Source organism: Aplidium turbinatum, chromosome 3 (assembly GCF_918807975.1).
Source record: "Aplidium turbinatum chromosome 3, kaAplTurb1.1, whole genome shotgun sequence".
NCBI classification, from domain to species: domain Eukaryota; kingdom Metazoa; phylum Chordata; class Ascidiacea; order Aplousobranchia; family Polyclinidae; genus Aplidium; species Aplidium turbinatum.
This window is the reverse complement of record NC_137474.1, coordinates 37,994,114-38,015,572: the sequence shown is the minus strand read 5'-3', so window position 1 is coordinate 38,015,572 and position 21,459 is coordinate 37,994,114. Positions and strand designations below refer to the sequence as shown.

Here is a 21,459-nt window from a genome sequence, read left to right as displayed (position 1 = left end):
ATCACATGGACAGCAGACACATTGCCTCATAGATGGTTGGTTGGTTTTGAATATTTATTCTCGGATTGACGAAGCCTTATAGGTTATTCCTGGTAGTTTCGCATACTTGTAGAGGCTCTTGACAGAGGGCCGGTTACCGAGATTGGCAGAGTGAAGTTTTCCGATTGTTGAAGTGTTGTTGCCGGGGAATTATTCCATTCACTAGTTTCCGCTGAATGGAGAGCAATCCTAAAGTGCGTTGCTCAAGCGCACACCCCGAGAGTCGAACCAGCGCCGCGTGATCTTGAGCCGGGCGCGTAACCACTGAGCTAACGGGGCGGACGATTACTTTTTAGTCTTGGCATAGTCATAATCTTGGTACTTAATTATTCTTTCAACAAGATAAAGTCGTATTTTGGTGATCCTGTACCATTGCGGTTGCATGTCACTAATCGACTTTTGCATGATCAAAGTTCTCTACTCTGTGCATACGATTTGTGCGCTGCAAGCGAACGCTAGACAAAACAAAACGTCATTTTAACCCATTTTTTATGACACAAACATTTCCATGACAAAGAACTAATCGTGTAAAAAAATGTTTGACCAGAATAAAGAAGGATGTTGAAGCGCTGGCCGAAACTTGGAGCAAACTGAAGAATCCGGAAAAACTGAAACGTCGCAACTACGTCAGACAAAGCTATCACCGCCACAAAGTAAGGTTTCGACAGAGTTCTACTTTGTTGCAACGATCGTATGACTGCGGCAAATGTGGTCGCAAAATCTGTTAAAATGGAGTCTCCTACAAGCCAGCAGTTGTGAACTGAACAAATGGCAATTGAGCAAGTGACAACTGAGCTAGCAACATTTCAGCAAGTGGCTGAAGTTGGCAAATGATGAAACTTAGCAAGTAACAACTGAGCACGCCGAAGCTTGGCATGTCACAAGTCAGCATAATCAATTTAACAAACAAAAACCAAGCAAATCCGAGCTGAGCAGGTGAATCTCATTTGCTGATTTGGACAGTAGCTGAGCAACTGTTCTCAACTGTTCTTGCTGAGTTGAAGCACTTGCTGAGTTGTCGTTTGCCGAGTGTTCTGACGACCGTTTAAATGTAGTTTGCAGGATCAAATTGCATAATATATCGCAAATTCCCACCGTCGTGAAACTAGAATTGAACTATGCTGTCGTTAAATACGAAAAAGGGTGCAGAAAATAAACAGACGTTTGTGATACAGTCGGGTCAGATTTCCATGGATCTCCTTAACAGTGATATCAAAGTCAACATGTTTTATTGAACATTTTGTCCACAGAATCTATAGTGTAAATCCACCTGTTAATTTTAAATAAAAGGAGAGTTCTCATTGTTGAACTGATTCTGTTCTAACTCCCACACAGCAAATCAATATAAAAAGCGATTCATATTCCGCCTGGGCTACAACCAAAACTGTTCGACTTTTTATTCTTACCGCGGATTGTTACCAATCAAGGCGGATGAATATTACTTTCACAGAGCACCGACGAATCGCAGGAGAGGATAACGCATCTCTTACAGCAATTCGAGACTCCTCAGCCGATACCAGACCACATCATGTACGGCACTTGGGCGCCGCCTGTCTCCGTCAATGACGTCGCATCGCTGTGTGATTATGACGCAGTGCAAAGAGAAATAGATCAGGTGATCCTATACTTGCTGCTTCACTCCGTCGTTATCGTTTGCGTTAGGCAATAAATGATATTGCTCTCAAATTTCTGCCATTTTGACACCAATTTTGTTACGATAAGTAGATTTCGAAATACGTGAAAACTGGGGTAATCGGAACTTCAAGGGCCGTCCCACATCTTATGCCGCCATGGTGAGCTAAAATATTTGGTGTCAATTTTTTACCCAAAACCCCACCACATCAGACCCTACGCTTTTTGAAAATCGCGAATGGTGAAAATACGAATGTCATGTCAACACCCAAATGCTAAGCGTTGATGACGCTGTGGTTATCACTATATTAACCATTTGTTGACTGAAAGCACGTGTCTGTTTTACGGCATGTACAAAACGCTTACAGGACTTGAAAGTGATTTCAAGTTTCGCCGATCAGTTCACTAGGAGATGCAGCACACAGCAACAGATGAACAGAGAGTACCTCGCTGTGTTGCAACATCTTTATTTTTTGAAAGTGAGTTTTTAAACCTTACTGGTACAAGCAGCAATTTTGTTAAAAAGTATGTTTCAACTGCAAATGTGAGCACAGCAATTTGTGTATGACAGCAGTGCGTTGTTAGATGAAAATCAGTTTAAAAGACACTGTTTTTTACTGTTTTGCTTTTGTGTAGCATAGTCCTGGCAGTGGCAGCGGTTGAGAGCTATGTGGCAAGAACTAGTGGTGCGGTACTGATGAGCTCAGTCTCATGGGTGAAACACGTGTTTATCGCTGAGTTCTTACTACACTCGACTGCCGAGAAACACATGCTAGTGTGGAGGCTACACCAGTATGGTTAGCGAAACACAATGCTTGCTGTTCTATAGTGAGTAGTCAGATAGTGCTGACGCCTGGAAGATCGCTCCTTCTCAAAAGTCCTACATGTAAAATGGCTCGTTTCCAGCTGTGGTATCGTTGCATAAAACTAAGCAGTATGTTTTCACGTTTCAGCTTATAAAACTTTTTATCATGAATCTTAACTTGTGTTTCTAGGCGACAGAAGTGAGCGTCAAAGTAGAATGCCAGTCTTCGTTCTCCCCCACCCACAAGTGCACAGGGGCGGCTGACATACGGCTCAGGTTCAAACAGAAGACGTTGAATGAATCGGCCTCGGAGAAGTTGGACGCCAATAGGTAACGTCATCTAAAGTTACTCAGTTTTTTTTTTACAACCCTTTATATCATAGTGTGTAAAATAATCACATGAATTATCTAAATTTGATTAAAATAAATTGTACGAAAAGCAAAATTCCCAAAGTTTTTTTTTTTCATTCAATCATGTATTTTTTCTATTGAATTAGATGTTTTTGTCTTTCTGCTGTAGCATAAAGCGTATCGAAATAACGCAGCTGTTGTTGCATTTGCACTTTTTATCAAACCCCCACGTACCAATAGTGCAAACACTGCTTCTATACGTCACAGGAGCTCTTACAAATCCGAACTCGAAGACTTAATGAGCGATAAGTTAAGCGAAGACCTGAGCTATACTTCCATTCATATTGAAAGCGTTATTCGAGCGCTGGAGGCGAATTCAAAGAAAGCTACTCATGGAGACGACTTGAAAAGGTTGGTTGGTGTTGTTGCACCCGAATGTGAACTTTTACTCTGACACTTGGATTTTATATCTGTTACATTGCACAGGCTAAACATGAAAAAGAATTCAATGTGATGTGGTTAAAGTTAAGATTACATTGAGACCTGATAGAAACTATTTGCTGACTTCCAATTTTCTAAAAACAACAATACACTTTTAAGAAGTGTTAGCATATCTCTATAGCATATGCAAATTTACCTCGCCTGTCTGTTGCAATTACGTCATCAACTGATAGAACATTCCCATCAAATTACTTCTGCAGAAGTGTATTCGAGGCTGGGGTCAAGCTCTTCTACCTCTTGTCCGACATGTACTCTGGCGAGCGCTCAGCGTGTCAACCAACCAAGCAACTCTTGGCAGCCGCTGTCGAGCTACTCGGGCAGGTATTTAAACTTAAATTGACGGAATTCTGATGATCTATTTTCACTGTTGGTTTTTCCTAGGTAAAAAAACGTCGTTTTTACATTTATTTAACATCTACAGAGGTTGTATCAATGTAAAAGAACTGGTTTCGCTACCGTAACAATGTCTGAAATATTTTTATAACTCTCAGCATCTTCAGCTATTCCTTCGTTGTACAGTACAAGTGCCATTTTACAGCTTTTTTATGTCTAAGAACGATTTCATCCTCAGAGCTTCATCTCGCAATCCCACGATCAAGCTCTTCACATTCTCGATCAAGTCCTCAGCAATCCATCATCCGCATCCTTGCTCTCTCCTCACTTTGCTCCGGGATACAATGCACGGATGTCACCGGATGCAGGCATCAGGGAGTACATCAAGATGTACCAAAGAGTGGTGAAGATAGTCTCTACCACCAAGAAAAATGATCCAGACGTCCTCTTCGTCTTGTTAACAAAGGTAATTTTTTTTCCCAGACTTTATACACGAGACAGCAAAATTTGCCATCTAGAAATGACAGATTTTGTTGTCTGGGGGGTGTTTGTGTTTTTACTTATTTTTACTACGTTAATTTTACATTTGCGGCTGTTGCATTAATGTAATATAAAAGTTTTGGCTTCCTAATATCGGGCGTTGGAAGTAAAATTGATATCTCGACAATTTGCAATCTTTTACAATGTTGATATCTAAAATTTTACTACAGCGCAACGTGCACAAACTGCACATAATCCATTCCTGTAGTGACCTTAACTGTTATTGTGCAATGTCATCAACCATTTGATTATGTCGCAATGGCATCTTGTTTTTTAGTTTGAGATGGCGACTTGGTTGAATGCCGTTCTTCCTTCCCTAAGCGACAGGGTGGAGCTGCTGCAATACGTCGTCGTCGGTTTGGTTGGTTGCGTCAGCAGAATGCCTGGAGCGGACGCGTCAAATGACAAACGGTAAAAAATGTGGCGGATGAATATCAAATTTCTGTTTCAACACTTGACAGAAAGAAAAGTGTCTTTGATTTAATTCTGCGGCTGACTCTTTTTTTGCAGTTGGATTTTAGATATGAATTTCGTTTGCAGAGCTGGTGGGATGTCTCGCGAGGTGATACTACACAAGCCATCTCACTCGGCCGTCCATGCTGTGTATCTCAACCATTACAGGGCACTGCTGAGCCATCACTTTCCAGATATGTTCATTAACTACCTCCACTATCTCTTAGAAGGTTCGCGATTCCATGGTTACGATTGCTTTTTATATGGTTTATTACCCAAAGCAGATTTTGTGTGATAGTGTAAGGTCTACTTCGACGTTTGCATTTTGAATTGGTTTGACGTATTTTTACGTTTAAATACTGATTTTGTTTGTACAGCGTCTAGAACCCACGATGTGACCATGGAGCCGTGGGATGTGCTGCTGTCCGTGGCATTCACTGATCAGTTGTCAGGGCAGCCGGACAACAAGTTGGAACCGGATGGTTCCTGTTACTCGTCTTGTATTGACTGGAACACTCTGCAAACCGCCGTAGAATTCGTCACCGGCTATTTTAAAAACTTTCGAGAAAGTTCCACTGATACCATGTGAGAGTTTTGTTTTTTTAAAACATGTTTGTTTGGTCTTTTGTGACACAATAATTCCGTTTTTGTGTCTTTTGCTCGCTACTTAGGTTGTTCTTTGTTCCATAAGAATTCAATTGACTGGTAAAAGCAGTGGAGGTGACTGCTAGACATCTGCCCAAACATCTACACCGAGTCGCCGCCACTGCCCAAGTGTGGTATCAGGCAAAGCCCCTAGATCCTTGGAGTGGCAAAGAACGTTCAAACGAAGAAGAAAAAGCAGTGGCGGTGAAGAATCTGTTGCATGAATTAGTGGTGCTATACTGATGAGCCCAGTCTCATGGCAAAACCCGTGCCTTTCACTGTCAATTTTTGCTACTTTACCATCGGCTGCCGAATAACATATTATTTGTACAATATAGTGTTGCAGCTGGAATAGCGGAAACGGATGCAGAAGCTATTACCGTGGAAACTGTTACAGCAATAGTCATATCATAGTTTCACAAACACTTGCTCTTGTGTTGGTGAGCGAATAACAAGCAAGACTTCACTACCAATGTTTTCTTTACAGAGCCAATGGTCTGTACCCCACATGGTATCCGTACGTGCCTTCAATTGCAAGATTGCTGTCTTGCTTATGCAACACTATGCTTGTGTTTGTGCGGCGAGAACAGGTCCCTTTGCTTTATACCGAGACCATGCTTACGAGTGACCCCCAGTGGACCATTCTAGACACGGTGTTTAACTTGTTTGGCGGTTTTATTCGATCTGTGCATAACCTAAATACAAGGTGGGTGTCTTGTGTTAGTTATTGCGCTGTTGCAGCTGTGCTCATAAATTATGTCGCACTACCCAGACAGCAAATCAATCATTTTTTTACATTGATTCAACTCAGCAGACGTTCAATCAACGTTAAAAATGGTTGATTTGCTGTCTGGGTAGTAACTTTGTCAACGAGTAAATTTGTTTTTCTTAACTGAAATGACGTTGTGTTTTCGAAATAATGATGCTATTTTTCCCAGGGAGCTATGTTGGCCTTGGGTAGAAGGCGATGGTTCACTTGCGAAAGTCATCACCGATTCCTTCTCCGAACTGTTGAAGCAGTTTTGTCAAAAGTGAGTGATGATGCCTTGTGCAAATATGTCACAACCACTGGGATACACTGCAAAAGTGCTTATTGTTTTTTCCATTACTTCCTCGTTAAAAAGAACAAAATATATATAAATATAGTGACCTACAATTTTCTGTTTAAATCAAAGTCTGTTCTGTCTTCATTCTTCAGTCAAGAAACAGTCTTTTATATTGATTCAACGTCTGCACACGTTGAATCCAAACAAAAAATGACAAATTTTCAGGCTAATCAGTCTCGCGTTTTATGAAAGGCACTACCAGCCACGGTCTGAAAACACTCTACTAAAAAATGCCGGTTGCTTGAAAACCGCAATCCATCCACTTCCTTGTAGCGCAGTATTGCTGCCAGATATTCAATTTTATTCTTCATTTAGTGGCAGCCACGAAGTCACTCGTTACTTGTCCTACATCTGGTCCAGCTATGCGAAAACCTTTTTGCAAGAGAAGCACAAAGTGCCTTCATATATGTACGATTCCTATCACTCCATGTTGAAGGGGTTGCCGTGGCAATCCTTCCTACCGGACCTAACTGCTATGGATCAAATGCTTCAAGTAAGTAGCAAGACACTTCAGCCTTCTGTTTTTTGTTCAATTGCACTTTCTCATACAATGGTTTTACTTTTTTTATGATTGTAAGGGTTAAAAAATCCTAGCTTCAACGTACAAGTTTTAAAACACATTACTTTTTTGTCACATTTGCGATGGTAATTTGCATTTTTACATAACCATTAACACAGCTCAGTGATGGCCAGGACGATAATCCAATTCAATTCCTTTGCTTCGTCCTTCCTAAAATTTCCTGGTCTACTATAATCGACATGTGCCATTTGAGTGCCCAAGCGCCACCCGGTGATCCCCTTTCAACCCCAAGCACCGGTGTTGACCAGTGGAATCCAGTAACTGCTGAAGTCCTGTGCCGTCTTCTGCACTTACTCTTCTCTCTTGGTAAGTTGTTGTCGTACAAGGTTGTGAATTTTCGTTATTTCGACGTAAACTAACGTGAAATGAAAGTAAAAACCATATAAGTGGATCCTATTATTACTGATTGCTACTGTTTACTGCATTGTATACGGTTTTTTAACCTTCGCCTTTGAAAAATTTAATCCTGAGTAGAAGATTACAGCTATGAAAGAGATTAAAAGTGCTATAGAAAACGGATGAAATGGCCCAGCTAGCAAACTCTGTTCTTTGTACATTGATTCAGCTTGTGGGGGACAGTAACGTAGTTAGAAAACATCTTTCAAAGGGGATGGGGAAAATATTTTCATATTTCAAATAGTTTGTTTAAAACTATAGCTACTGAATACAGCCACATATTTATGAAAGGTCATTCAATAATCAACATTTAATACAATGCCATTAAAAGAATGTAATAATATTAAAATCTCATTTTTCTGGAGTAAGATGAAATCTTGAAGGGGGGCGATTGCTCCCCCAGCCCCCTCCCGTAGCTACGTCCCTGCTGTAGGTTCAATGGGAAAAAGTCAAGTGCTGCTAGCTGACGTATGCTGAACGCACCGGATCTTAACCTAAAATGTATGTTGGGGTAAATTTATGTTTGAAGAGGGATAAACGAACTGCCATACAGGGGTGAGCGAAACCTCAATCGTGTTTGAACTATTTCTTTCCCATTTCAGGCTCCAAGGTTCAAAGGTTGGAATCGCATGGTGAATTGAAGCAACTCTTTGCTGACGTGGAACTTTTTCCCTGGCACTGTATCAGTGCAGAACAGGTCGACTACCTTGCCAACTTACTCTCAGATCGCTTCTCGTGGACAAGTGTCCTCCTCTATCAATCAGTGAAGGCACACAAGTCGGACCCAAGATGCTGCGCTGTCAGATTGCTGAAGGTCGTCTGCAGGCTGCCACTAGTAGGAGAGGAGAGAGGGAGCATCAAGCCGCCGGTGAGTGATCGCAAACGTCACTTCCGCTTTCTTTTTTTTTGTACTGAGGGCGGAGTGGATGTGTTTCAATTCTTCAGTCCTGGTTCGGTCCCCGTAGTTCGGTACATTGAATCAATGTAAAAAGGACTGATTTGCTAACTGGGTTCTTACAGTTCATCGCAAACAAAGATCGTACCGTACTGTACAATATAAAAATTCATAGATTTCTACTATATAATATTGTTGAACCTGACAGCTGCTTGTATTCTTAGCTGTTGTTCCGCGTGTTCTTATGACGTAACCTTCTCTTTTCAATTCTCCAGCCACCCGTTCACTCCCTGTCGTCACCCCCACCGCAATGTCTGCCATCTGATTGGCTCAAACGACAATCCTACATCCGGGCCACTGGCCGACTCATCCAAAAAGTTAAAGCCGACGACAAGGCGATTGTTTCCATAGCGACCAAACCGCTGTTGAGGTTCGTTGAGCGAACATTCGAAAGCGTCGAAATGACATCAGCCCACGGTAAGTGTGGATTGTTTTGCATAAAAAGAACTCGTTTTCTGGTCAGTGTGTTTTCTTTGTCTTCCGTAATGATTTTAACCTATGGAAATGCGAAAATCATGTCACTGTAACTTTCAGTCTGGGCTTGTCTAAGCAACCTACATGAGCAAGTAACTTCAGAGATGTTTTAGGAACTTTGACATGGTTTAGAATCCAAATTCTCATAATATCAAACTTAAGGTGTTGGTATGTCATCCCTGCCATCGACTTGTTAAAACGTGAAGAGCATCATGTGTGACAACCTGCTTGACCTAACCAATATTCCAGACAGCAGTTCGGTCGCTTTTTACATTGATTCAACGTCTGCAGACGTTGAATCATTGCAGATTGTGAAAGAGCAACGGCCGACTACCGACGCCTTGATTGTCCGTTAACAACCATGAAGCTAATCTCTTGTTTTCTTCTGTAGATGGCTCATCGCTCAATCTCTCTCCTCTCATTTCTTTATTGTTTGAGTACATCAACAAATTTTCTTCCGCGCTTCAAGAAATTGTCTTAAACGCCATCAGGTCGGTTATTTCAAGGCGAGCCATATGCAATGGCTGCTCTGCGATGCAAGTTGAATCTATCCATCTCCAACAATGCCAGGTGAGGCCCTTTTTAATTTTTCTTCCATATATGAAAATTTATACAGTCGCCCATTGACAGTTTCTGAAACTACCTTTCCCCATACTGAAAATTTCATAAAAGCGTCAGCTCCCTGTGGTTTTCTAAAGAAATTTGCTGTTTGACGCACACGCAGAAAAATTTATGATCGAAGGAATTTTATTCCGTACGTTTTTCAACACACATTGCGGGATCAGTTGCCGTCGGTCATCATCTGCTTCACTAGCCTGGGTGGTCACTGGTCACACTTTGCGACAACGCGATGTAACTATCTCAGAACAGCTAACAATAACGTAACAATTGCTGGCTTCCTTGCAGGACTGCACGTACATGAGGTCGCGCGCTTTGTCCCCGGATACTTTGCTGGCATGCTTGACAGCTACATGCCACACCATCTCATATGCTGGCTATGCTTGTGTGCTGGTCGAAGACATTGCGGAAAGCTATATAGACGGGACCACCGGTAAGTCAATGTTTAATTTCGCGAACATTTAGATAGAGCCGCGTTTAATTTGCAACTTTTGCAACAAAGCTCTTTATTACATTTTTCGTTCATACGTTTTAACGGATACTATTCTTCATCGTGAAATTCTTCATCGTGAAATACAGGAATTTTAATTACTTTTACTCATATTCTCATCTAACCTCGTTTCAATACCAAATTTATATTCTTACATTGTCAATGCTATACTTGAGTGTGTCAGTTGTAGCAAGCCTTTCAACACGTCTGCTCTGTACCAGAATTGACGGTATAGTTGGCAATTTGAAGCTGCGGTTGAACTGAAGAGGTCTCGCTTTGCTGGATTTGACCTGTGGCTAAGAAGCAATTTGACGTTGTACTTTTGTGTCTTTCAGTACCGAATGAAGAACACAAAGCAATGACCCGACAAGAAGTATCTTCTGTTGTGTGGAAGAGCATCATCAATGCTTTCCACAAGCCTGTGGCTAACAACGAGGTATTTTTATTTGGTCCGCAATTACCACCTTTACAAACGTTTGATGAAAAATTGCAACATTTTGTACAACACGGCAGATAATTTAAGTGTTTTGTCTGTGTGGCTCGTCGTTTGTTTCTGTCAACTTATTGCAGATTTGATGGGTTATGCAGGATGAAATAGTCCATCTGCATTGCTTTAATTTTGTTTGTTTCAGGAATTTATCAAGCATAGCTTGACAAACGGTTGTCTGCTTTCCTTGTACGTGTCTACTTTGCACTTCATGCCTTTGCCTGGTTTCCATGATGAGTTCCAGTATCTAACTGGGGACTTACCCTCAGATGAGATCGTGGGAAAGCTTTACAAACTTGCCGTGCTTGATATTCAAAGATTGTCTTCCATCTCTGCGTCGTAAGTCGGAAATTTGCGCAATTTTTCGTCTACCTATCCGTATTAATGTGATTTTATATTACTAGCAACGTTGAAAGGCAGATCGTTTTAGCTCAGCCGTACCGAGGCGGCGCAGCATTTTGCCGCAAAAAATACATTTCATCAATGCTGAATTCTAAGCAGGAATAAAATTGAGTTTCATTTTTGTAGTATGATTCGACCGGGTATCGAACCTACATCCACTGATTGAGAGGTGGGCTCTGTCTACAGAGCGGTACAACATATAACATGTCATTTGTAAATCCTTCGTTGCAGACAAGAGAACGAGAGCAAGCACTTTTTGTTGTGGGATCACTTCCTCAGCATTTGCGCGGTTCTGATGAAGAGTGCGACGTTTTCACCAAAGCAAGGTGATTAGCAGCAGTTGATCTGTTTCAAAACGACCCAATTGTTTTCACCTCTTTTCTAAGTGTTGCTTTTGCTTCAGTCCCAAGCAATGTGATGATCATAAATCAAACTTTTCTCGACCAGAAACTCTTCTGGATATAAATTATGCTGCTCTTTCAAGGGTAGATACTGGCGATACTGCATAGATAATCTTGTTCTTCATCGTGAAGGTTTCTATAACTGGTTGGTTTTGAATCTTTATCCTCGGACTGACAAAGCCTCGATAGGTTATTCCTGGTAGTTTCGTATACTTGTAGAGGCTCTTGTCGCAGGGCCGGTTACCGAGATTGGCGAATTAAAGTTTTCCGATTGTTGAAGTCTTGTTGCCGGAGAATTATTCCATTCACTAGGTGCCGCTGAATGTAGAGCGGTCCTGAAATGTGTTGCTCAAGCGCACACCCCGAGCGCGTGATCTTGAGCCGGGCGCGTAACCACTGAGCTAACGGGGCGGACACAACTAACGTGTATTGTAGAGATTTGGAAGTTTGCCGCCCGATACTTGGCGTTTAGTTTCACAAATAGACCTAACTCTTTGCTGAGACCAAAAAAAAAACGAAATGTGAAAGGTTTGGTTAACCTGCACGATTTTATCCTATACCATGAACCACGATACTTTACAGGGTTCACCGTTTACACGGTAACAGATACCATTGCGAGTCTTCTTCCACTGTTGGAACACGTCAGCGTTGATCGAGTTAAAACCGGTCTACTCGGATCCATTGGAATAAGCAAGCAATCACCTCTTTCCCCAGGTAGGGAGTAATTTAATAGATATCCTCGAACTAACAAACTTTCAATATGTTTGCAGCCTTGTCATGCACACAGAAAACTAATTAGATTATTGTTTAAATGGGAAATCGCCTTAAAAACTAATGTGATGTCATTGTGTAAAATGGTTTAGGCCTATATCAGAAATCAACCATTCTAAGCTAGCATTTTCGTAGCATTTTCTTTTTCATTGAAAAATATTCACTTGACGTTTACAGAGTTCCGACTCAGTGCAAGATCCCTCTCTGTTTTCATCAAGCATTGGATCGCAAGAATTAACCCTGAATCACCTGACGCTATCGAGTCAGCGGAGAAGGTACCAAAGCTAAATTGTTGTTGATCTACCACTCAGCTTTGTTGAAGCCTTTTGTACGGCAGAGCAATGCTTAACGTTATAACAGCAAATTAGTCGTTTTCCTTATTTCTAGGCGTTCGAAGTGCTGAAAGACCTTGCTACCGCAAACAAGATTTACCAGCCGTTCCGGCTTACGATTGAGGAAGCTTGCAACATGCTTTGTGAAGAAAGTCCAGCTCTTACTCAAGAGCGAAAGTTTTTGTCGATATTTATTAAACATTTCGTGGGTAAAAAGTTTTTATATCACATGACGGCACTCTGACGCCAAACCTGGCAGTTGCTGAGTGAATTCCGTGACCTTTAAAACGGCGTCCTGCAGTTTTCGTTACGGAAATGAGATTCAAACTGATAACTTAGGGAACGTTCAAATATTACGTAACGCCTTGGAGGGGGAGGGGGGGTTTATGCAAAGCGTTACGTTAGCGTCACATCGGGGGGGGGGAGGGGGCTCAAGCAAAGCGTTACGTAACGCTTTCGAGTACGAAATGGTAGTTTTTTGTGCTGAATTCGTAGTGAAAAAGCGTTACATGGGGGAGGGGGGGATTGAAAAAAGCGTTACGTTGGCGTTACATGGGGGAGGGGGGGTCAAAAATTCGGAAAAAAAGCGTTACGTAATATTTGAACGTTCCCTTACCGTTTCTACGTGCAATGTTTGGTGATTTGATGTCAGTGTTCAGATTTCAAAAGTTTATATAGCTGTCTATTTAATGAGTGTATCATTACTTTCATTTTCTGTGTCGATTTTAATTTCACGCCTACCTTAAATGAGCGTAAAAAAACTTTGTAGAGCTACATTGTCACAACATTTATTACAAAATAAATCACAGTTTTGATCAAAACAAAAAAAATCTACGTAACTTTAACGTACAAAGTCATCATTTCACTTTATGCGTCCAATAAATCCGTCTGGCTCGTGCATCTTTCAAATTTCGTCATTTTTGCATTGATTCGACATCTGCAGACGTTGAATCATTGTTAAAAGAACAATTCAATCATTGATTTGCTGCCATGGAGGCCTTCGTGAAACTGCAGTGATCTGAAGTCAACTTCTTTCCGTTAACCACCAGAATTACAGGCCGATCCACCCTGATGTTGGTGAACTTCCACTTCTTCGTCTCCCCTCCTTCAACCTCCCACTCAATGTCGTGGCGAGTAACGAATGGTTCAGGGATGGCCACAGAGTCTCCGATGATCATCCCTCTGCCCTGGGTGTGTCAAGTGAATGATTAAAAGAATCACTACTTCACGACCAGTGAATATGAACAAAATGTTTCAAAGTTAGTTCGATGCAGTTACTTCAGACAGCTGCAGTATCACAAACGAAGATTAAGAATTTCGTAATGTTGACCAGAGAATAGATTCAACTAATGCATGTATAATTAATTATATAATATCGCGGTCCTCTAAAAGTGCTGAGGAAAACTAGTTCTACTGAAACTTTAATGGAAATAAAAGAATGTTTGAAAAATCACACGAGTAGGACAGTAGGTATGATTGATAAAAGTATTTAGAGGTTTACTGTCTATCGAACTGAAAACTTAAGCTTTAGTTTTACGGGATAAATGTATTACAAAATGTAACGGTGATGTAATAGATTCACGAAAGTACAAAATCATGGAGCCTACTTCAATAATCAAACTGTTCTCGTGTCCTTGGTAACTATGCACATGCAGTCTCAATCCGAGGGCTTCAATTTCAACAAGCCTCCGGCTAGATTCAAGCATTAGTTTCAACAATATACAGCATAACAGATTTCAAGAAGTCACGTACTTGTGCGAGGTTGTAGATGGTGACTGAACAACAAGCGCCTGCGGAATCGATGACTGCGATCGTGAATGGGACCAGAGTGACGTCAGCTAGATTGCAGACTACTCGGCCGAGAAAAACCTGTCAATCAAATTTATCCTTAATTTCAGGTCTTCGTAACAAGATACCAAACGGAAAACGTAACTCCGCCAAATATACTTTCGGTAGACCAACTACATAACCAAAATGTTTGTAAATAAATGTAAAAGGTTTGTAACTAGTTGATAGCTTTGTCTTGGCGGAACTTGTCAGGAATCGAAGCTTCACCCTCACCACCGGCAACCCACGGCGAAGCAGACTGAGACGCCTGAAAAACGGCGTCCCACAGGGATCGGTCCTGGCTCCACTTCTTTTCAACATCTACACCCACGGTCTCCGCAAAATACGCTTATGCGGACGATCTGGCAATTCTCCACTCCACAAAGTCGTGGGAAAATCTAGAAGACACCTTGAGCCAGGATATGCAAACCATCTCAGCTTATCTCCAGAACTGGCGACTGAAACTCAGCGAAACCAAAACTGTGGCGGCAGCTTTCCACCTACACAATCGGGAAGCTGATCGTGAGCTACATGTCCACAACAACGGAAAACCTCTGTCCTTCTGCCCCGAGCCAAGGTATCTTGGGGTGACATTAGACAGATCGCTCACATACCGCCACCATTTGGTGTCACTGCGCAAGAAACTGACATCCCGCGCTGCATTACTGAAGCGCCTGGCAGGCTCTAGCTGGGGGGCGAGGGCTGACACTTTGCGAATAGCAGCCTTAGCCCTTGTCTACTCTTCAGCAGAGTACTGTGCACCTGTCTGGTGCCGCAGTGCTCACTGCCACAACATCGACACTGCCATAAACAGCGCCCTGCGCACAGTGACCGGATGCCTGCGTCCCACACCATTGGACAATCTCCCCATTCTCGCTGGCATCCAACCTGCTGAGCTTCGTCGCGAAGAAGCCACTCTGTCCCTCGGTCGACGGGCACTGGAGCCTAATCATCTTCTCCACCACAAGATCTCTGCCTTCCCAAACGAGCACCCCCGCCGACTGAAATCAAGACACCCATTCGTGCCAGCCGCTCGGCTTCTGATCAACGAAGCTGACGAACAAGACATCTCTGCGGCTACTTGGGCGGACCATAAATGGCATTCTGGGTGGGGGTCGGACACCACCGGGCTCCGTTCATTCGTCCCCGGCGCCGGCGCGCGCCCCATCGGCCTGGCGCTGCGGGGACGGGCATGGGTGCGCCTCGACCGTCTCCGTACGGGCGTCGGGCTTTTCCGCTCAACCATGCACCAATGGGGAATGGCTTCTTCCTCCTCCTGTGAATGTGGTGCCGAGGAACAGACCGCAGACCACATCATCAATGACTGTACCATCTTCAAGCCACCTAACGGAGTGGAAGGTCTGCGCGTCATGGATGATGAAACTAAAGACTGGCTGCTCTCTAGCAGCCTTCCAGTGTAGTCCGGGAACATCGTGAATCTGGGGTGGTAAAAGGATAGACCCTCGGCCCCAGAAGCTCAGACGACGACGACGAGCTTTGTCTAACATGGCAAAACCTTTCAAAACAAACTTACTTTTTCACTGTTCGCCCCTTCTTGCAAGTCAGCGAGTCCTGTCACAGCAAGCGGGGTGACTTTCCCATTCGAAGTGAAAGATCCGCCGGAGTATGGACCTGTAGAAAAAATTAAAACAACGTCATAAAACAAAATGGTACAATTAGTGGTTATCTATCTGTAGCAACATTGATATCCTGTTGCTAAGCGCACAAAGCCGTGAAATTGTGTTAAAAAATCAAATGCTGGTAGAAATGTTGTCTCAAAGTCCACAAGCAACAATCACATAGAAGTGAAACATAATGCGATCGGGGCACTGGAGGCACACGCACTGGGGTCGACAGGCGTTTTTTCATTGTTCAAGCAGTCACTTTTAGGTGCACAATTTGAGTTTTGCATTTGCGTCCTACCTTAAATCCCTCAATGGATCGATCAAATGTCACTTACCCAAGTCTTTATCTTTGATCGACTTCATCAAGCCTTGCAGACGTTTCGGCTTCAGTTTTCCGCGCTTTTCAACCAAAACTGAAACTTTATCAAGATATTTGTAAATTTCTTCGGTCCTTTCTTTCGGTTCCGGCCATGTAGGATCCATAGAGGAACTTTTTTTCAAACCTTCCAATGCCAGTTTGTAAGCCTGCTCATATCTGAAGAGAAACAGGTATTAACTTTACATACCAACGGCAAAAATAATAATTGTACAAAAAGATTTTAATTTGCAATTTATTTAGACTTAATATAATTCGAGGGCATTATAAAACTAGCCTACCCTACATACTATCAAGATACCACAATAAAACCTCAAAAAAAGAAGGCATGGCCTAAATTTGCTTGTTTTAGCTACTAGATAATGATCACTGTCAGGCAATTCGATTTCGATACACTGCCTCTATTGGACTCCATATGAGGCTAAATATGCAATGAGACACGCAAAAGCATGCGTGACAAAAACTGATAAAATCAGTGATACTATTTCTATCAAACCAGTAAAAGATGTTAACAATGCAGCACTTGCACAAAAATTATTAGACCCCAAAATTCAGAAAACAAACCTGGATTATCGTTAGTGCCGAAAGTGCCGGTTTAATCCAGTTGTTTCTGATTTTCGGCTGTTTTTTTGTTTTTTTTTAGACTGGTTGCATTGCAACTAAACTGCTTACTAATTCAGGACTATTTTGAAATTACCTGCACGCCACCGCTCTGTTGAAGTGCAAGTCAGGATTATAAACAGATGATTTGTCCACTTTCTCGGCTTGTGTGTATGCGCTTAAGGAATGAGCTAAAACCTGAAAAAAAAATAATAAAAATTTGTAAACAAAATATTTTTGATGCAAAGTTGTGAGAAAACAATTTTGTAAAAGTTTACAGTAAGTTTACCTTGGGGTTTTGTTCGGTTACAAAGAAAAGGGATAAATAGGCGTTTCCTAGAATGTACCACGAAGTGCCGTCTTGAGCGTCTAGCTCCACTGCTTTTTTGGCATGGTCTACACTTTGAATGACATGTTTTTCTCTATCGCCCAACTTCACGGGTTTTATTTGCCGCAGGACCATGGAAAGAGACCTGAGGGACACTTTGTTCATTTCTCGTTTCAATGCTCCTTCGAAACAGTCTTTGGCTGCAAGAATATTTCCTTTTTTCCAAAACGTCTCTCCGAGCATATTCCATCCTTCACTGAGCGACGGGTCTCGTTTTACCACTTTAGACAATAAGTCTTCACAGTCTTTGTTGTGTTCAGGCATCACGTTCAATATCTTTCCGTGTAGAAGCATATAAGCCGTTTTAGGACATGACGCCTCGTAGGCTTTCAACAGCTGCAAGGTTTTCTCCATTTCCAATTTCACAAGTGTCGCTTTTTCTAAGATTTTTTCAAGACCAACTTTTTCAATGAAATGATCTCGGTAGTCATAGAGAGCTTGCACTGAACTCTCAATTTCTTCTTGACTTGTCATTGTCAAATCACGCAATTTATGACACTAAGTAAATTCACCTAACTGCAAGAATATAAAAAAATGATGTAGTTAGAGTTAGAGAAGGACTATGCAAAAAAACAATGGATTATTTACTATGTTAGTCACAAAATTTATAACTATAGAATATAGATCTTATATATATTAATTACATAACCTCGTGAAAACTATTGTAGCATTATACAACACTATGAAAGCTAGTTTTAAAGTTCAATTTTTTTTTTTTACAAAATTTTGCACAAAAACATAATACAATGTGATACTGGTCAAATATATGCACCAAGCTAACTGTTGAGCCATTCCATTATAATACAACAAATCAATGCAACCACTAGGTGTCAGAATAAGATGGTTCAAACATATGTTGTAGCCCTCAAAAATTGAAGTCCATCAAAAAAAATTTTTTCAAAATCGGACAAGTGGTTACCGAGTTAAAGACTTTTGAATTTTTGAACTGTCACTAGGTGGTGCACTTTTCTGTGTAACCAATTTTTGATTTTAGAGGCTATGCTCAAGCTAGAACGATGGTTGAAGTGTCTATTCCACCATTTTTGAGGATGCAGAATCCAAAAATGGCATTGTTTTTGGTCTAAATCAATTATTTTAGGAGTTATTGGACTTTTTCAAGTTTTTGGGCAAACCCCGAAAAGCGAAAACCCCATGTGGGAAACGAGATACAAGAAAAAAAAAACTTTTGTGTGGTTGTTCATGAACCATATTAACTACCGTATTGATAATGTAATATAAGATGACAGTTCTATCCTTTTCTTTTTATTGCATTGCAAAGTTGCTCTCGAAAAAAAGTTGCTCCATAGATTTCCTTTATTTCCAACCGAAAGGTATTTCTTGGCTACCAATTTTCTCAATATTAGTTCAAAATTCAAATATTTCAGAGTTATTGACTATCGTAAAAGAGAACCACTTTCACTCATCATCGGTCAAATATTTCACTGATGTGTTAAGCTTTTTACACTTCTCAGCATACTTGAACACTTACAATAAGTTTTGAAAAATATCAAGACATAACAAATTTAGCCTATGTGCAAGGCCTTTCTAACCTTAAGTTGAAACTATATGAGAATAGAAAATGGCTTGCAACACAACAAACTAATACATCTTTGCAACAACACTGAATGTAACATGTTTATATTATGACATTAAAGTACCATTCCTAAATTGCTCATATCTCACAATCAATCAATCAAGATGCTTTGTAATTTGCGTTTGGTTAATCATCTTTGACTCCAGGTAGAAAGTAGACCAGTAAATAACAACTAGGCACCCTGGCACTTATTTAAAAACTTTTTATGCATGGATATGATACTCTTAGGCTATTTTGCAATTTACTTTCATTACAAATGTCTCCAATAAATATAAAAAGTGAGCCAATTTTACTGTTACCGGTATGATCTATGATCCAAGACTCTGGAGTGCAAAATGATTATCGCTACCATACCAGAAGAAATCAATTTACCAATTCACACAAATTATGACAACGTCAGCTATTAGGTGAAGTGCTTTTGCCCTTTTGGAGGAAAGAATCATGAGCTGCCGGTATGAGATTTAAACATTTACTATCATTGGTAGAACTGTACTCAGTGATTGCAATCAACATGAAATGATAAATTATTTTAGTACTGGTACTGGTATATCATCGATATAATTAGAAACCTCACAGATTATTTCACCCCATATAGATTCAATTTGAATTGGCTTACTTAGGTTCATTTAATTATTTGTTACTATTGAAACATTGGTATTGGTAACTGGAGATGCCATAAAAACCACACGGCTTCATGAGCTACCGTCATTACTCCGGAAATATTTGTATGAGAGGTATCTGCTGGGTTTTTAACCATATCTGTGAGGTGCTTAAATAAACTGCATTACTGCACTTTAATTCACATTTTATCGAGCACGTTTTAAGAACATTGAAAAGCATAGCTTTCTAAAATCCTAATAAACAGAAATGACACAATTTCAAAGAAAATATTTTCAGAATAAATGATGCCAGTTGTTAGCCGAAATAATAAATTCTTCACCTATATTTGTTAATTATAGTTTTATGATGACCATGACTATGCTGTGTTCAGAAACTACAGTATTCAACTGTTGCTGAAGGAAAAAGAATCATTTATCTTGATTTTGAAAAGCTATACCAAACCGTCCTCACAATGACTATTGACTAGCACTATATATAATTATAGTCTTATTACTAGGGCCATTTAAAGTCATTAAAGTCATATTTTTTTCTATGCATCACTAAGTCGTGAAATCAATTTTAACGCAAAAACCGCATCCCTATGAGGTATATTAAGAAAGTTATGAAGTCATATAAAGTCTTATTTTCCTGGTTAGGTCATATATCAGCTTTTTAAGTTAAATAGTCATATTTTTGAGTTATAAAGTCATACCGTTGTATACTTTAAATAAAAAATACCAATTTAAGCGGTGAAGCAATTAAGCACTAAAGAAAGTAAGGCAATTGCTGATTGAACGAAGGCAAACTGTAAGATTAGCCTACATATATAACACTTACAGTCACAGACCTACATTTTATGAGGTCACACATTGAGGTCAACTTAATACTCAAAATGGAAAGTTTTACGTACACCATCAAAGATGCCCATGCTGATCTAAATGCAGAGGTGGGCAGTAACTAGTTACAAAAGTAACTAGTTACTGTAACTAGTTACTTTTTGAGTAACTGTAACGGTAACTTCGTTACAATTTTCCAAAAGTAACGAAACGCGGTAACTAGTTCCTATTTTAGCACTTTTTCAACAGTTACAGTTACAAGTTACTTTTGTATTGAAATTTCAGTTTTTAATTGCCGTTTATTTCTCTGCACGTGTTTGTGTCTTGCTTAGTGTGTGTTTGCTGCGTTTTGCGCAATAATGCATTTTTCTCGCAGCTGTATCGGCGCAGCACTGCGCATGCGCGGTTCTACTTTTGTTTTGTGGTCTGGTGGAAAAGGGTTGCCATATTGGCGAATTTATCGCCAAAGTCCAGAAATCTGGCGATTTTTTAAGACGTTTAGCTTCATATTTATGATTTGGCTCTTTTTTGGCGATTTTCGATAACTGATTTGGCTAAATTAATTGTTTTTGGCGATTAATCGATATGTACCAAAGACGGGCAAGACACAACAATACAACAGGGTTGAGCATTATAATAATATATTTTACATATTTACAAATGAGTTTAACAGTCAAACGTTTTCGGTTTAACTTAAGCCCTCATCAGGAACCTGAAAATATTTATAAAAATGCAGTAAATTTCAACTTCTTGAAGGTAACTAACTAACTGACTACAAGCATCAAGAAACACGCAGCGATTAAAAGCAGTTTGTTGATGCTTATAGTCAGTTAGTTAGTTACCTTCAAGAAGTTGAAATTTATTGCATTTAGTGTAACGCTTGCAATGCCTCTAAAAAGATTTTCTGACGTTAAAACCAGCAACAGCATTGCTGTTTGCTTGCCGTTGGTGGACGTTCTTGTGGAAGCAAGACAAACCAGATTTGGTTATTGGTTCGAAGACAGCGACTTTCAGCTTGCGACTGCATTCCACCCACAATTTAGACTTATCTGTGTTTAATGCCTGATCATTAAGCGACACTGCTGAATTGAAGACCAAAATAAAACAGAACATGCTTCAAGCAATTGAAGAAGCAAACTGCTCTGCTGAAGAGGGGAGTAGCAGCGACACTGAAGTGGATGGTGGTAGGTAGAGCCACGGAGGACTTTTTGCATCACTTTACGCAAAAACCAAGAAAAGAAAGCAATGCGCGTTGAATCTGTTACAGGAGTATTTGGAAGCGGACCCTGCTGAGGACAAGTT

The 21,459-nt window shown here is 40.6% G+C and overlaps 2 protein-coding genes across 2 annotated transcripts in view; one reads left to right on the top strand and one right to left on the bottom strand.

Annotated features, from left to right (window-relative positions):
• Positions 1–12,669, top strand: part of LOC145766402 (ectopic P granules protein 5 homolog) — a 36,793-nt gene extending 24,124 nt beyond the window's left edge. Inside the window, exons 29-52 of the mRNA XM_082578109.1 lie at positions 587–692; positions 1,490–1,654; positions 2,040–2,150; positions 2,667–2,806; positions 3,095–3,238; positions 3,529–3,649; positions 3,900–4,127; positions 4,479–4,612; positions 4,742–4,884; positions 5,032–5,239; positions 5,787–6,005; positions 6,238–6,330; positions 6,721–6,958; positions 7,099–7,291; positions 7,984–8,249; positions 8,552–8,753; positions 9,202–9,380; positions 9,717–9,861; positions 10,254–10,354; positions 10,551–10,744; positions 11,039–11,133; positions 11,791–11,922; positions 12,157–12,254; positions 12,367–12,669. Coding sequence (XP_082434235.1) covers positions 587–692; positions 1,490–1,654; positions 2,040–2,150; positions 2,667–2,806; positions 3,095–3,238; positions 3,529–3,649; positions 3,900–4,127; positions 4,479–4,612; positions 4,742–4,884; positions 5,032–5,239; positions 5,787–6,005; positions 6,238–6,330; positions 6,721–6,958; positions 7,099–7,291; positions 7,984–8,249; positions 8,552–8,753; positions 9,202–9,380; positions 9,717–9,861; positions 10,254–10,354; positions 10,551–10,744; positions 11,039–11,133; positions 11,791–11,922; positions 12,157–12,254; positions 12,367–12,555 — 3,844 coding nt within the window. The 3' untranslated portion in view covers positions 12,556–12,669. The remainder of the gene's footprint in view (positions 1–586; positions 693–1,489; positions 1,655–2,039; positions 2,151–2,666; positions 2,807–3,094; positions 3,239–3,528; positions 3,650–3,899; positions 4,128–4,478; positions 4,613–4,741; positions 4,885–5,031; positions 5,240–5,786; positions 6,006–6,237; positions 6,331–6,720; positions 6,959–7,098; positions 7,292–7,983; positions 8,250–8,551; positions 8,754–9,201; positions 9,381–9,716; positions 9,862–10,253; positions 10,355–10,550; positions 10,745–11,038; positions 11,134–11,790; positions 11,923–12,156; positions 12,255–12,366) is intronic.
• A 420-nt stretch (positions 12,670–13,089) lies between these two features.
• Positions 13,090–17,639, bottom strand: LOC145766403 (tetratricopeptide repeat protein 5-like). Its single transcript, XM_082578110.1, has 6 exons — positions 17,029–17,639; positions 16,837–16,937; positions 16,099–16,298; positions 15,673–15,770; positions 14,064–14,180; positions 13,090–13,498 (listed from the first exon to the last, which is right to left on the bottom strand). The coding sequence occupies exons 1-6, from the start codon at positions 17,599–17,601 to the stop codon at positions 13,286–13,288; spliced, it is 1,302 nt and encodes a 433-aa protein (XP_082434236.1). The 5' UTR covers positions 17,602–17,639; the 3' UTR covers positions 13,090–13,285.
• Between the last annotated feature and the right edge of the window lie 3,820 nt (positions 17,640–21,459).